The 18,012-nt window shown below is 35.0% G+C and overlaps 1 protein-coding gene across 1 annotated transcript in view; it reads right to left on the bottom strand.

Annotated features, from left to right (window-relative positions):
* Positions 1 to 17,434, bottom strand: part of LOC140157685 (dual 3',5'-cyclic-AMP and -GMP phosphodiesterase 11A-like) — a 147,605-nt gene extending 130,171 nt beyond the window's left edge. Inside the window, exon 1 of the mRNA XM_072180926.1 lies at positions 15,619 to 17,434. Within this exon, the coding sequence (XP_072037027.1) occupies positions 15,619 to 16,503 (885 nt within the window). The 5' untranslated portion in view covers positions 16,504 to 17,434. The remainder of the gene's footprint in view (positions 1 to 15,618) is intronic.
* Positions 17,435 to 18,012: the final 578 nt, after the last annotated feature.

Here is an 18,012-nt window from a genome sequence, read left to right as displayed (position 1 = left end):
CTCGAGATAACTAAAGTGGATGTACTTACAATTAAAATACTAATATTAACGCCGTGAAAATTGAACAGATTTCATGAGTTCTTGAGATCCTGAGTTGTCTTAACTATTTCTTTATTTGTATATCTTTACTATCTCTTTATTTCAAACTGGCTGAGTCAGGAACACAAGAAGTCGGGCTTGCGTTATAAAGCGAACCCACATGGCCCTTAGTTACTTCCGTAGTATATACACACTTATTTATCCGATTTAAATTTTTTACTAGTAAAATTATTAATATGATATGACAAAAGGTCAGGGAACATTTTTCTGACGCCGAATACTTTTAATCGATTACGAATTAGCTATTTCTAGAAAAACGCATGAAATATCTTATCTAGTACATGTACATTATAAATTGTACTTCAAATCCATAAATTCGCACTTCTTTCGTAACGACAAAAATCCAAAGCGATCGGCAACCCACTCTGCTGGACATTCTGGAGACAATATCTGACTGGTCAAAATGGTTTAACATTTACATTACCGAACTTAAGGGCTGGGGTATGAACGTTTGGACAGTATTTATTTTGGGACATTAGAGCACATCAGACATATCGAATTGCATTCTGAATACGAAGAATGTCATTCTGATATCAAATAATTTTGAATTTTGAAATTCGCAATTTAATACACATTTTATGGCAAATCATTAAAATTGATATTTTTGATATTTAACAGTACTTGAAGTAAACTTTATAAATCTGATGATTTATACTTAAAGTGTATGTAGGTGGGATGAAAAGCCGACGATCAATTGAAAATTTTGACCTTTAGTATTGAAGATATGGATTTTTCCCCAAAACACCAAAAAAAATTAGGTCTTTTGGGAAAAAAATCCATATCTTCAATATGAAAGGTCAAAATTTTCAATTGACCGTCGGCTTTTCCTCCCTGCTACATACACTTAAAGAATATATCATTAGATTTATATAATTTACTTCGAGGACTGTTATATATCAAAAATTTGACAAATATCAAATTTTTATAATTTGTCATAAAATTTGAATTATATCGTGATTTTCAAAAAATGAAAATTATTTGATATCAGAATGACATGCTTCGTATTCAGAATGCAATTCGATACGTCTGAGGTGCTCTCATGTCCCACAAAAAATACTGTCGAAACGCAATAAACGCTCATTTTAGATCCCTTAATTGCCACATGATCAAAGTAAGATCCCCATACAGGGTGAGTCAAAAAAGTGCAATAGAGAAAAGAATCCATTTTTCTTTAAGAACCGATTTGAACCTTTTAGGTTTTAAAACATTTTATAAATGATATATCCATTAGTGACCTTGTGTGAAAAAACCAAGGAATTAGCATTTACCGTTTTGTTTTTATGACACATTTTATAGCGATACCCAATTTTAACATTTGTCCAAGAAACATCTAAAATTTGAATGTCAGCCCACTCTGTGTAAGGTAGATTTGGAACAACTGCTATTTTCTTAACCTCATTGGCATTGAAATAAAATGGAGCACCCAAATTGTTATTTTCCTTGGTCTTGTTTAAGGAAAAGAAACATTATTTGTTGTTATTTTCATTTTACCTTTACTTTAAAGATGTTTATTCTCTATCAAAAACATACACATTTGTAGACGGATTTTTTTCAAATGTCGAAATGAAATGCGCGCAAATTGAAGTGGAGTGAATTATAAAATATCCAGTAAGTTAGAAATATTGTGATTAAAAAAACTGTAGTTGAAGCCGAGTGAGGTATGAAGGACTTAAAGTAATGTTAGAAAGTGTGTTTGAACAGAAAAAAGAAATTGAAATAACGCAAAAATCAACCTTATTTAAGTTAAAGTCAGTTTCAGAGCGGTGCCTTTATCGTGCATTGTGTGCTCTCATTCAAAATACATGGTACCTCGTGGATAAATAATGAAATTGGGTATCGTCGCAAAAGGACTCATAAAAATCAAACGGTAGATGTGATTGACTTCATTTTTTCACAATGGGTGCGTATTGAGTGTGGCATTTATAGAAACTTTCAATAATTGGAAAGTTCAACGTGGTTCTTACATAAATATCGATTCTTTGCTCTATTGCACTTTTTTTGACTCACCCTGTAATTTGTAGATTAACGTTATGAAACCACAGATTGTATTAATTTAAAGAGGATATGCATATAATGTTGCACTTGGAAGAAACATGCAATTCTTTTCAATAAACGTCCAATCTGATGTGTACCAATCATTTTGATACAGTCTGTATAATTATAATGAACGTTAAAGTACAAAATGGACGAAGCATTAACTGGCCACTCTACCTGACCCATTAAAGCACTAGAATATAAGAAAATTATGCATTTTATTCTTTGCATCTCAGCATCTCTAAAGGAAAGTCTCTTGTGATGAGTATACATTTTACCAAGTTGAAGTCGTGGTGTTTACAAAGAAGGGAAAAGTACAAGGGGGGTCGTTTATAAAATGAAATTATATTTGCTATTAGAATATCATGAAGATATTTGTTGAATTTAACTGTTGTCTCTATTGTTGAAGTCGTGGTGTTTACACAGCAGCTGTTATAAAGTCTGCACAAAAAGTAACGCAGCTGGTATAGATACGCATAATAGCTTCAGAACTATTAATTGTATTCACAATGTTTTGACATAAAAGGAAGGAAGGTGTATGTACGCACATTTTGATTCCCCATTTGTCCAATTAGTCGTTCAATATTAACAACACAGTAGTGCCGTTAAAGTAAAATACCCGAATCTAAAAGTGGTAGTTATCAATCAGCGGTCAATGGTTATTATGCAAGCATATTTGTAGCACGTAAAGCCAGCCCTTACCTTCGCGCTGACTACAAATCAATACAAATAGCGGCAACTTTTAAATTCTGGTATTTTTTCTTTCTAAACACCGCTGTGTTGTTAATATTGGACAAATGGGGTATCAACATGCGCGTAAATACACCATCCTTTGTTCCATGTCAAACCATTGTGAATACAAATAATAGTTACTTTTTGTGCAAACTTTAGTACAAGAAAGTATCTCCTATACACCCATCAAGTTTCAGATACTTCTCTTTAGCATATGCTAACTTTCAAGTAAGGCAGCTTAATAATGATTGATATTTAATATGAGATTTGCTGCTACAAGATGACAGATTACTCTCCAGAACAAATCATAAGATGCGATTCGCCAATCATGCTTGAAATGTCACAAATATTACAATTTAACAAAATGACGTTAAGGGATTTTTAGGAAAATTAGATTACCGTTGGATGAAGTAATAATTGCTGTGCATGTGGGCATGCAATGTTGCCTGACCTCTTCGAAGCCATCTTACAAGACATCGTGTTACATGACTCAAAATTAAGTGGTTAAAACGATACCAAACGAAATGAGGAAACGCGTATATTATGATACAAATCGGATAGATTTCTCCAGAAAACGTTAACGTTAAGACACCAATGACACTGTGAATTGGATCATTACAACGATGTGTAGCCGATCCAAAGCTATTTAATCAGATACATTCATTGCTAGTAAACACTTTGTATTGTCTTCATGAATTTAGAAAAATAACCCATAATTGCCTGTAGCTTCTCAAACAAAAAGGGATTGACTTTTATTAGAATTACTGGTCATTTTGTTGCACCAGCACATCTGTGGCAATTTTCATGTGATGGCTTTTCATCTCAGCTAGCTGCATACACTTTAATTAAGATTTTCATTAGATTTATACAATTTACTTCGAGGACTGTTGAAAAATGTCAATTTTTAAGGAGTTGCCATAAAATTTGTATTATAACGCGAATTTCAAAAAATCTAAATTATTTGATATCAGAAGGATATTCCTCGAATTCAAAATGCAAAATTTGGTCTGTCTGATGTGCTCACAGGTCCCACAAAATACGCGAAAACGTCACTATCCGAGGCATAGGCTTGAGAGTTATTTCTCAGATATATTCAAATACAGTTTAATATTAATGGCACAAACAAAAGTTTTACCATGTCCACACCAATACTGAGACATGTTTTAGCAAAGAAATGTACAGCGCTCCGAACATACGCTATAGAGGCATATGTGCCACAAAGCTCCACAACTACAGCTTTTCGCAACTAGACGTAAAACATTATCACTTTTATGATGATACTAGGGCGAAGAGATGGTAGGGCATCGTAAATTGGCTTTGATGCAAATGAGTTCCGTGCATTATGACTTGTAATAAAAGCAAGAATGTATGAAGCAATATGAAGCGGACACACACGTTAAATTGCGAGACTTGATGACACTAAGAAGGGCACACATACTGACCGCTAAGTCAACATACTAGACATGATAGGGAGAATAGTATCAAACCACAAATTCGGGTACAACCCTATCTTACCGAAAAACAACTACATCAGCGTTTAATCCGGACCACACCTTGTGGATGGTTTTCCCAAATCTAATCATAATCACAAACGCAAGTTAGAATTACGTTTGAGTCCAACCGTTACACTAAAAAGCAAAACTTTAAGCTTGAAGCCATTATGAACGATCTTATAATATGAAATTGGTAAATTTTTTTCAAACCTGATTTGTGTAATGTTTATACATGTCTCAGCTTACACTAAAATGAAACCAGGTTAATTCGTAGCGTTTGTCTCAGGTAAACAGAGCAATTTTGACATAATATCATAATTCACGAACTCCAGTTAACTGGGGTATGAACGTTTGGGCAGTATTTATTGTGGGACATTAGAGCACATCAGACATATCAATTGCATTCTGAATACGAAGAATGTCATTCTGATATCAAATAATTTTGATTTTTGAAATTCGCAATTTAATACACATTTTATGGCAAATCATTAAAATTGATATTTTGATATTTAACAGTACTTGAAGTAAACTTTATAAATCTGATGATTTATACTTAAAGTGTATGTAGGTGGGATGAAAAGCCGATGATCAATTGAAAATTTTGACCTTTCGTATTGAAGATATGGATTTTTTTTCCAAAACACCAAAAAAATTAGGTCTTTTTGGGAAAAAATCCATATCTTCAATATGAAAGGTCAAAATTTTCAATTGACCGTCGGCTTTTCCTCCCTGCTACATACACTTTAAGAATATGTCATTAGATTTATATAATTTACTTCGAGGACTGTTATATATCAAAATTTGAAAAATATCAAATTTTTATAATTTGTCATAAAATTTGTATTATATTATGATTTTCAAAAATGAAAATTATTTGATATCAGAAAGACATGCTTCGTATTCAGAATGCAATTCGATAGGTCTGAGGTGCTCTCATGTCCCACAAAAAATACTGTCGAAACGCAATAAACGCTCATTTTAGATCCCTTAAAAGGCCAAAATAGACAGTGGGTTGTCTTTCACTTTACTTTGTTATTTCGGCTTAAATTCGATTGGCAGTTATGACTAATATTATTTCAACATTTTGAATGAAGAACAACAAAATTAAAATTTGACGGAAATCGTACATTACGGCTTTAAACATAAATCACGTAAATGAGATTTTGACAGATTTATACTTTTGTGATAGATTGCTTAAAATAGCATAGATAGTGTCTTAATGTAAATCATACACCCACTTAATTGTTATCTCACCCAAAAGGTGACCTTGTCATGTCCATCGGGTAAATTTAAGAATAGATATAATTTTACAGATATTGAATTTCAAATAGATAATATAGGATAAAATTTTAATGGTAGCAGCTTATTTTGTCGCCCACGACGTATATTTGATAAAAATATATCAAAATCATGTACATGTATAAACAAAACAAAAAGTCGTGTATTTTTAAATGTAGTTATGCTTTTGGTAGTTCAAATTGATATTATTGCAACACTACTTATGGATCAATATCAAGGGTATATTTCATACATGTATCAGTACTGGTGAATGACCTCATGGTTCTTCTGTATGTTTGAGTTAGGTTTCACTTGAAAGTAGTTTGCTTGGTTGGTTGGGTTTATTGCTGTAACGAACGAAATTTAATTGTTAAAAGAAATACCAAAATATATTTTCTTCTAAGTTTGAAAAATTATACAGTCAGTTTTAAAATTATACAGTCAGTTTTTTCTTAATGCCTATCGTAGTAAGTTTTACTTAAAAGTAAATCAAATTACGATACTTTTATATGATACTGTGTAGAATTTGACAGTAACAAATGTTTATGAGCAATGAATGAAAGATAACATTAGAACGTAAACAGGATAAAAGGAATCGGGAAGTAGGAAATGTAACTGGTATAGTGGAAATATCAATCATCTCATTTGAAATCAGATGTATTCTTGACGCTCTCCGCTCCGATCACACAGCAACAAACACCATGGTTAAGAAGTAACATGTAGAATGGCAATTTCAAGAAAATGAAAGTAGCCTACTTATATATTTACTTTGTACAGTTTCAAAAGGTTCCGATGTCTGCCTCATAATCAAATGTATATTTGTAATTGCATCAATTTGTTTTGTTTTGTTTGTTTTTGTTTTGTTTTTGTTTTTGCGCGGAGCACAAGTCAATGGAGAGATTACAATTATGTGTATCATTGGACTAGGCCTGTCATCCTCGCATAATGTGTGGGATGTGTGTATTATGGTGTGGTATGTATTTGGTACCGGGTGTGTGTTTGTATGTTTGTGGGTGTGCGTTTGTAAAACCCTATGAATGAGGACTTTTGTGTGCATTTTCCCCACTAATTGGGGACTTCGCTACAAGTGGGGACGTCCCCAGTTGTGAAACTTGGGCTAGGGCTCCCCCATGGGTGAAAATGTCATAAAAAGCATTACTACAACTGGGGTCTTTTTAGGGGTAAGGTGAGGTCCCCGGTTGTACTAAACTTGAAAACACACAGGTCCCCGATTGGAAGGAGTTTGGCACATAAAAGTCCCCAGTTTACACACAACTCATAAAAAGGTGTCCGGTTGTCAAAAAAGTCCCCAGTCGGACACACATACAAGTAGGGGTGAGATAAATGTGGGGGTGTGCGTGTAGGGGTGTGTAGGGTGTGTGGGGCGGGGTGGGGGGGGGTGGGAGTGTGTTGAGATGTATGAACGTATGTGTGTTATACTAATTCCTGGTGACATGGGATATAGAATATGTTTTAAACGCTAAGGTAAAAGAGCAGACGCGCTGAAACAAAGCTCGTTAAAATAAATGGAAACGAACCTTGATTTGTTTTGTTTGCATAAAATAAATAATGAAATAACATTGCTCGTCTCCGGTTCATACTAAGTGCGATTTCATTGAACCAAATCATCCTGTGAAGACTGCATATCCCCTTGAGTTCTCTCTCCTGGGGACTCCGCTTCAACTTGTTCAAGACTTATCGACCAGACATCTACGTAACCCTCCGTCTATGGCTAGCTATCGAATGTAGATGGTGCAGGAAACATGACAACTACAATAATGAAATAAGAATCCCGTTTCGGTTTTAGGTACTTTATATTTTGGTAAGATTTTATCCTTTGGGTGATGCTTGGTATCAGCTAGACCATTTCTTATTATGTTTTCACGCTCAATTCCCAGATTTAAGATAAATCTTAAATCGATAGGAAACAACCAATTTTTTAGATAATAAACTTAAATTTAATAGATTTGTAATGTAGCTCAATCTGAATCTACAAATCGATAAGTTTTTATTCAGAACCCTTTAAGATTTCACCTAAGAGTGTTGATATATTAATCTATTTGTTTCTTAAGTAAACGTTGTAGAATTATGTCAATAATAATAATAATAATAATAATAATAATAATAATAATAATAATAATAATAATAATAATAATAATAATTAGATACAGAGTTTTTACTTTAAGGGTAATGTATCATAATGTATCGTAAGAATAATATCGCATACTCATTTACCTTTAAACAATTTCTTGCTTTGATGAATTAGCTTCAAGGATTAATCTGGTCGAACACCTTTGTTACTGATAAACTTATATAATATGTATAACAAAATCCTAATAGGATATACAAGTCAGTTAAATCCCTTCAGCCACAAAACATAACCTTTCAAGTCTACGTTGTTTATGATATAACCACTAAATTAAATACGAGGGTCGTTCAAAAAGTTTTACCTCCATCACCATATCTCTGTTATATTACGTTTCAGAATAATGAAATTACCCATAATTATACTCTAATACCTTGGCTACAAAAGAAAAGTTGGTTAATGAAAATGGGATTTTTGGTTGCTTAGATATATCGGCGAAAGCGAACAAAGATTGTGTGCGTCGGAAACGGTTAAAAACTGAAGCCAAAAGTTAAGTAAGCATCACATTGTAGCTTTGGATAATCTCCATAAAAATGTTTTAAAGATGCTGTTGTCCAACTGCTTACTCAGGATTAATATTTTATTTATTTGAGTTCCCTGACATGCCTTGGGACTTCAAAACAAAATAAAACACGTTTTATATGAGAAGAAAACATCGAAGGGTTCAACAGACACACAAATGTTAGTAAAATTTGCCCGATTTCAATTAGACTACGTGCAAGGGTAATTCTTAATTACGTCCTTATTTTAAGCAATGGATGCATCTTGATGTGGGGAAATAAGATGAGCAGTTTGTTAATAACCTTTTATATACCGGTACTTATAAAATACAACAAATGTGCATATGACTTATTTGATTTTAACTTATGGCCCAATTAATACGACTTGAACCAACAAGTGCTCACCCGATCGAAGTCAACAACCTATGGAAAAGGGTCAATATGAAGGCAATTCTGAAGATGTATCGGGTTTCTTGTGCAAAAGACACGATACCCAGTAAAACTGTGCTATCTGCAAGCATTAGATATTGATTAAATTATTTGAACAAAAAAGCAATTTAATCATTTTCAGAAAGAAATCTGTAATGATTTCCATATAGATGTGGGCAACCCTTTTAATCAAAATTAGCCTTTCAGACCGTTTCCGACGTACCAAATCTGTATTCGCTTTACCCAACACATCTTAACAAACAAGCATTACATATTAATCAAATACCTTTTATTTTGTAACCAAGAATTAAGAGAATAATCATGGGTAATTTCAACTTCCTGGCATGTGACACTGGAGGTAGAACTTTTTGAATGACCCTCGTAGTAAAATGGTTAAAAGTATTAGACGTAAAACGGACTATGGATCCATAAAAGTAAGGAATTGATGGATTATTTTGTTTGCATTTCTGCCTTTATTTATCTGATCGGACATTCTAAATTGCGAGCTTCCTTGATTTGTTTGATATCTTTAATGAACTGTTAGATATTTTCTATTAGCATGATTAGAATATTTGATGACATAATTATTGTCTCTATGTATTGTTGAAGTCGTGGTGTTTACAAAGCATTCAATATCATGAATACAGTACATAGGGAGTATTTTCTATATCACCATGGAGTTTCAGATACTTCCATTTACAGCATCAGCTAACTTTCGAGTAACACAGCTTAGTAATGATTGATATTTAATATAAATATGAGATTTGCTGCCACTAGATGACAGATTACTCTCCAGAACAAATTATAAGATTTGGTTCACCAATCATGCTTGAAATTACAAAAAATATATTACAATTTACCTTTGGATAAAGTAAAATTGCAGTAGGCGTGCAATATTTTGTCACATCTTCTATTGCCGGACCTCTTACAAGACATAGTGTTAAAGATTATCAAAATCAATGGTTAAAACGACACTTTCATGACATTTTTGAGAAAACGCGTATGATACACATCGGATACATTTCTCCAAACAACGTCAACCAACCAATTGGGCCAGTGTAATGCTGCCCTACCGCTTCAAAGCCATTTAATAAGATAAATAGATTGCTAGGAAACACTTTGTTTTGTTTTCATGAATTTAGAGCAAGTACCCGTATATTTGTAGCTTTTCAAATAAAAAGGGATTAACTTTTGATAGAGTTGCTGGTCACTTTTAAACCAGCACATATGTAGCGATTAGTAATAGTCGGAGTAATAGTATTATTGGTAATTAGATTTTGGCTTTAGATATAGGGAGAATGCTTTTCGCTCGCTGCCACATAATTATTTACCTCAGTGATGTCATTGCAATAACAGTAACTGAACTTAAAGACCTTATAAACATGGTAAAGGAAGTCAGTGAGGAGTATGAACTGTTACTTAATGTCAAAAAGACAAAGGTCATGATTTGTGGAGGGAAAGTAGACCAGCAGTTAAGCGCTGATGGTGAAGACATAGAGGTGGTAAAATTAGTATTAAAATACTTTCTTAGATCACTCATTGTTGACAAAGGAGAGACACATGGCCATGGCAAGAAAACCAGCTATTGTTCTTACCAACATTTCTAAAGACAGAGGCGTTTCTAGTGCAACCAAAATAAGCATCATGAATGCCCTGGTATTTCCATTGCTATGGCTCTGAAACATGGGCTGTTGGGGCACACAGATCCAGGATTCAAGCTTTTGAAATGTGGTGCTGCCGAAAGATGCTGAGAATTTTGTGGAAAGATCACAAAACAAATTAATTTGTCAGAAGTCAACTTGGTGAGGATGTCAAATGTTCAGTGTGCCAGAAGATTGTTCGCAACAAATTGCAGTACTTTGGTCACATCTCAACTTGGAAAAGATAACAGTTCAGGGTAAAGTTGAAGGACTTCGCAGAAGAGACCGACAGAAGGTCCGTTGGACAGATTGAATCAAAGAATCCACTGGACTATCCCTTACGAATGCGTACCGTCTTGCATTTGACAGGCAGAGTTGGAACAACTTCATCAAAAGGGTCACAACGGGTCAGTCATGACACATAGGACGACGATATAATTCAAATGTTTAGAAAGAATACATGTCGGTTCACAAAGGACAAGCAAATGATAACGTTCCAGGTGACATATCCGCTACAATTTCCCAGGATCACATCAAGTCGCACAGTATGGTAAGACTGGGACTTGATTTAAGGGATTTAAGGCGAGTCGGAGAGGTGTCTGAGCTAGCGGTAATTGTGCTCGCATATATTATATACGTGAGATCCTAAGGCTCATTGTAATAGGTTTTATTTCACACCATGTTCATGTTTTTTTCTGGCAGGGGACACATAGCGATATATATATATACTGCTCCAAGAAAGTATCCTTACACTTGAACAAATAATCACAATTTCAAAACTGAGTCATATTGGGGTAAATTTGTTTTTTTAACAGATGCACTAACTAATCCGGCACATTTTGACACCCTATTGAATCCAATGTGACTTCAAGAAGCAAAGTTACAAGCATTTGATTAGATAAAGGTCCAGTTTTAAAAGTGACACCCTCGCCTATTCAAAAGTCCACGGACTAGACATTTGGTTTGAGAGTGGTAAATGGATAATTTGTGTGTGCCTTTAATTTAAAACAAAAGGAACAAAAGAAAAATGAAACAAAAGAGCTGACAAATAAAATGGAAGTTATGAAAAGTACAGAGAAGTAAAAACTGAAATGAATACTGCTTTAAATAAAGCTTTATTGAAGAAACTGTGTTGTCTCTTTGTTGCGCTTGTTGGAATCTTTTTGCGCCTTGTATCATGTGTATAGCCCAGTTTGTCACTTTTAAAACGGGACCCTCGTCTATTCAATTGCTTGTAACTTTACTTCTTTAGGTCACATTGGATTCAATGTGGTGTCATAATGTGCAGGATTAGATAGTGCATCTATTACAAAAACAAATTTACCCCAATATGGTTCAATTTTGAAATTGTGATTATTTTTCCAAGTGTAAGGATACTTTCTTGGCGCAGTATATATACTGCACTACATATGGAAATTTAAATGTGACCAGTGGCTTCCTTGGATCATTTCCGACAGGATTACTGCAGTATCACCCTGCAGAAATAGACTGTATTATTTAAGCAAAATTACCAAAACTTACAAAATATGGCCTAAAGGCTCCGACTCGCCTAAAGGACACAGAACCTTTGAACTGGGCATTTATGCACACTACACTAAGGCAGATTGTATTCAAAGGTAATAAATGTCAAGTTTCCATTCCCTCATTTTCGTTGCAAGCATCATAACTCTACTGTAGGCCTATTTATTCTTATCCCATCCCAGTATTTATCCCAGGTATTTTTCAGGCACTATTTGCGACCTGTTTTAATAATAATAAACGCTATAGCATTATCCCGTCAATTTGTATACCAGTATCTTTCAACCTAACATGGGGAAATGTATGCTATATTTTAGTCACGTTCATTTCATTTCGCTATACCGGATGTTTTTAACCCGGGTTTTTAACACGAGCGTTTCAACCTGGCACACGTTTCCCAAGTTTAACCAACCGTAACCACAACATCAGTCTACTATATGCTTCAAATTCAATATCAACCATTGTTATAGTAATTTTTTTCAATGATTTAAATACGCTTGACAGATATTTCAGAATTTCCGGGTAATAATTTCAGATACACAGAATAAAGTAACTCAAAATAATCACACACACACCCCCACACCCCCCCACACACAAAAGTTTTGCCATGTACACAGCTACCTTGAAATAAACTACAATTTTCATTTGAAATTATTAAGATCCTTTAGACGTATATTGTTTCAAACAGACATGTTAAAGACATTTAGCACGTGTGCCACGACTACATGTACAATCTTCGCAAGTAGATTTTCAAACATTAGCACTATTATGATGAAACTGGGGCGTATGATGATAGGGCGTCGTAAAGTACCCATGGCTTTTGAGCAATTATGATACACTCAACCCGGGCACTCAACCCTAAGGAGTTCCGTGCCTATGGCTTGTAATATTTAGTAACAATATAGGAAGCAATATGAAAAAACGTTAAAAATATGGGACCTACTGTCACAAAACCTTGACAAAGTCGACATAGTTATATCAGAGAGATAATGGCGACAACACCGTGATGAAAATTCCCGACTATGTCCTTGTTTTGTGGGAGCAGGTCTCCATATAGGACAGTTCGTTTCACACACATAACAAATACACTACGATCAAATAGGTTAATGACAACATTTGATTGAATGGACTACACTGCGACATATTTACGGTGAAGGACACCGGCTCAAATCCTTTGTTTGGAGCCAATCGATAAACGCATGCATGGCCTCTATGTACCACTTGACATCATTGGCGAGGGACTGGTCTATCGATATGCTTGAACAAACCGTTCCACTCTTCAATGGCTTTATTGTAATATATGAAATGTGGTAGGCGATTTAAAATGCACATTGTGCCCTGAACAAACTACGATGCGTACGCACACTGCAGGACAAATAACAATGGAAATTGCCATAATACGCGCGCATACTGTCGGGCAATGACGTCACGTGTCAAGTGGCGTATACATCTTTATCTCTGAAGCCGAATTCATACTCCGTCGCTGAGCGACGAGCGATTGGTATTTGACCAATGAGGTAGCGTGCTTTTCTAACTCAACAAATCATCTTTGATTGTGATGTTTTACACAAAATTATGATTTACGTGTAAAATTACCCAAACTGCTCCAATTTGACACTTGCTAGGTGGTAATTGAAAGTTATTAGCAAGTTGTGCAAGTTGTTTTTCGTTCGGGTGTCCAGTTGTAAAATTTGATCTTTGCAAGTAGAGTTTTGCCTAATAAAGGAACTCGTTAAACCACAGACCATGGAACTTCCAGGGTATATGGTATATTAAGTTCCAGGGTCTGTTAAATATATCTGCAACGTCATTTCAATGTCAACAATAGTCTAAAGAGAGGGCAACGGACTATTAATATAGCAGTCAGTATCTGAATTTCATTGCGCGTAACTATCCCGGGGTAACTAAATTTAGAATGAAAATTTGGATGAATAGCATGGAATGATTTATGTATATAGCAAAGGTGTCAGTAGCTTAACAAAGAATAAGAAAAATAATGTTAATGTATTTCAGCATAATCAATGACCTACAAGGGGTTAATAGCTTGTAGGCATAATATGTCTATTTAATTTTAACAATGAACAATAAACATGGAATGTTTTGTGATTACCTTTTAGTTTTGGCAGTCGGCCATCTTTATTTATTTTATAACCAAAGTGAACGTTTCAGTTTTAAAACTTTATATGAATACTTCATTTATGAGAAATCTTTTTTTTTTCCAAATTCTGATACCTCATGGACAAGAACTTAGGTATAGCAGTCAAACGATTCTTACAATAAAACTGTAGATGAGATTTACTTCTTTTTCACATAATATTATATACTCCATCACAAGTTTCATAAACTGTACAAAATAATCCAATTTGGTTCTTAAAATAAAGATGGCGTCTTTGCCATATTGTACTGTTTGGAATCGTCCCGTATTTCACCATTTACTTGACATGTTTTCTGCATAACTAAAACTGACGAATGTTCTGAACCCAGAAAAAATTGTACCAGGTAACCCTATTCAGATTGGGATCCTTTGTTCATTTTCTTGCTATAAAAGGTCAAATTGGACAAAAGCTACCCTTTTTCCTTATTCGCATGCCGCTACTGAGGCTATATATAGCACTGAGTGGTTTGATTTTTGCTTCTACTGTGGACGCTGTGAACAAAGGTCACCCGTCTACGTATTCAAATTTACGATCCCATCTTTATGGCAATGTAGCTTACAACGCTACTAAGTTTGGCTAGGAAATCTAGAAGACCGCGTTTGGATCCCTGCGGGATACCACCTTTTATCTTGCAATCTTCAAGTTATGCGTTTCATAGTAATGAAGAATGTAATTCATTACAGTGATATAGATGTACTAATTATGAGCTGAATATAGTTTCTATTTGTACTAGGTCTGTAAAGTTCTGGTAGTGAACCAAACACTTTCTATAATACCAATAGCGCAAAGTTCCGTATTTAATGAAATTATACATTTGAGTAGATTTGAATCATTTTATGACTACGTTAACGAAACTATAGTTCTGGAATTAATGAATTTGATATAAATCTCATACCTCTTGGAAAGTATCAGATTGGATAATATTATCTAAATAGTATTTGGAAGTACTATTGGCTTGCACTTTTTTAATATTGGCAGCAGAAAAGGCTTTTCTCTCAATCATACAATATTATTGACTAGTGCCGATCGTTTTATTTGTGGATACCCTTCAGCTTTCAGCTCCTTACACAAAAAGGTAAGCATTGCGACTTAGAACTTATTACGGTGAGCAGTTGTCAAGTTATTAATGGCTTACACGGACAAGGACATGCTATAATTATGATATGCTTCCGATTCGTTTAATATTCATAACAATGAGATGTCAAAACATGTTAAAAGATAAACTGGCGACAAGATATAAAAATATCATATGTCATAGTATAGTTCAGATACACGTACTTTGATAGATTTCATTTTAAAGGGCAATCGACAATATGAAAATCAAATTTGACAACGTACGGTTGTTATTCAATTTACGGTTGATGTGAATGTTTGGAGCAAAATGAGGATATTACCTTTAATCAAAAATGCAAAGTGTCAACTAAGGGATGAAATCAAAACTCGACCGGCGGCGGGCGGTTCCGTCCGGTTTTGAGCCGGTTTCTATTGTTCTAAAAAAATGCCGGTCAATTTTTCATTTCATCCCTAATTAGTCTACCGCAGTCTGTCTGAAATCTAGTAAATAATACAAACATGACATAAGTATATTCTTACCTCATCTGGCTTCTCAACAAGGACGGCAAGTCCAGATTCGGCTACACCTCCAACCAGACTCTCACCAACAGCTATTTTGACACCTTCATCATTATTGCTGTTGTTCCAGTCATTATTCCTTGACGATGGTGGTTTATAGACTAACTTCTCTCTACCACGTGGTCCTTCCAACAAAAACAACGCACAGTGTGATCCACTAACCAGAATGCATACATTGGATACTATTTTTTCCTTCAGAAAGTTAAGATCCAGATCGTGGGAAATGTCTTTGACTAGAGCAAGAAAGAATTCCCTCTCATTACACTTTTCACGTAGCCTGATTTTGTCTTCATTGGTAATACTGATTCTATGTGGTAGACGCACCTTTGGTTCCAACAGGACACTTAACATGCTTACAGCATGTCGTTCTGGAGGTACTGTTGAAGCTCGTCTTAACTGACCTCTCCGACCCATTGCTCTTGCCGGATAATCTGAACTTGGTGGTGATGTTGGTCCGGTGTCTCTTTGATCAAGAGACGTCAGATTCTCCAAATTTGAAGACGGAGAACCCCAAGTGTGAAACACAGTCTTTGATCTAGTCTTTGCAAAATCCTGTCTAAGATACTGTCTGGATCCTGACCGTGGTCTGTTCAGGATACTGGATTCTTCGATAGGAAATATATCACCCTTTTCATCATGATCAGATAAAGGTGGATGTTTTTTCAAGGGCATCTCTACTGGTGAGGACAGCTCCTTTATGTGCGCATTTGCTGGCCCCTTACTCAAACTTTGCTTTTCGGTCCACTTCTGAACCATTGTCCTGTTGCCATTTCGTACAAAATAATCTTCAAACCACTCCGGGTTACTATCCAGCCATGTCTCAATAAAATTAGAGCTTCCCGCCATGGCTTCTTGTTTTATATCCCACGTAACTACAGCATCAAAAGGCAAGATACATTAGCTCACAAAAGGAAAATAAACAGAATTAAGACTCCTGAAATCAATCGTTAACAAGATTTCAGATCGAAGTGAACTGTGCCACGTCAAACACAAGCAATAAGCCTTACATGCTTTTCAATCAACGCCAGACGGTTTTCAGCTCCACCAGGTCGACAATTACCTTCAATTTATTGTAACAAGTCAATTCCTTCGCGCAAAATCCAAAATAGAATTTCTAAGCCGTTTTCCCATCAACGCAGTTAGATCCACTATTCCAAATCGTTATCCGCATCGTCAGCAATCATAATATAATTTGTGATTTATCAATAGATGTTTGCTCTCACACTCATGTTCCATTTCTATTCAATTATAGTGTGTAGCGCAGACTATAAAATACGCCGAATATGATCGAGGCAACCGCGTCCGTTAAGTTGCTAGTCTCAATGATTCGATATTTACGAGTACACTAGTGTATTTCTCGCAGCTATCATTTGGGGAAAACCCTAGTAGGTAGTTTGAAAAGCGCCATTAGGTATCACTAGGGTTGTCACTTGGCATATCCAGTATTATATTAGTGCGTTGGGCAGAATAGGCAGGCGTGTATGTGTAGGCAAGTAAAAAGCAGAAAGGACTCCATTGAACATTTTTGTTGAGTACACAATACCAACTTATCATGCCTTAAGGATAGTCAGGTATTGAATGTGTCTAATCTCAATTCGGCACTTCCCTGTATATACAATTTGCAGTATAATTAAGTAAAGATTTAGCGAACATGAAGTCTAAATAAGATTGTGAGAACTCACAGGTATATCCAAATAGTACGCTCGAATTCTTTCCCCTGAGCAAGTTTAAACTTGTGTGTCGTATATGTTACTATTAAACAGCGCTTTCAAAAAGTCTTAGTTGATTTAGTATTAACATATATCTATTTTTAAGATTTTAAGTGTCTACACGGTACCAATAGGAGCATTTCGGTCTGTAGATTACCAAATCTCGTTTCATGCGGCACATTATCCATTCAGAAGAAACATTGGTTTCCTTTTCCGGTTGTAATGACGTTTCTCACTAAAGTAGAAACATTTGCAGACATATCATTTGCTTATTAAATAATAGAGTCCGGTGGATAGATGAGTGTTCATCGCTCACTGCTGTCAATCATCACCAAATACACACAGTAGATAAGGCGGTGCATATCTATGACAAAAATAGACAAAACAATATCAATATTATATTGAGAGAGAGTACAAAGTATGATAGTGATTGTTTAGCATGGGCTTTTTTAATAACAATATACGACGTAAGGAGAAACGACAGTGTTCTGTAATTAATGACGTTTCTATGAAGTTTGCAGATGTATTTCTAACATTTTGTTTCTTGCAATGTTCTAAACACTCGCAGTGTGTTCATTGAGTATAATATTTTGCAATTTCTACACGATCTCCATGCAGTATTTTTTATTAATAAAACGACAATGTT

This window comes from Amphiura filiformis, chromosome 1 (assembly GCF_039555335.1).
Source record: "Amphiura filiformis chromosome 1, Afil_fr2py, whole genome shotgun sequence".
NCBI classification, from domain to species: domain Eukaryota; kingdom Metazoa; phylum Echinodermata; class Ophiuroidea; order Amphilepidida; family Amphiuridae; genus Amphiura; species Amphiura filiformis.
Note: the sequence above shows the minus strand (reverse complement) of the source record. Positions and strands in the feature narration are given on the sequence as shown.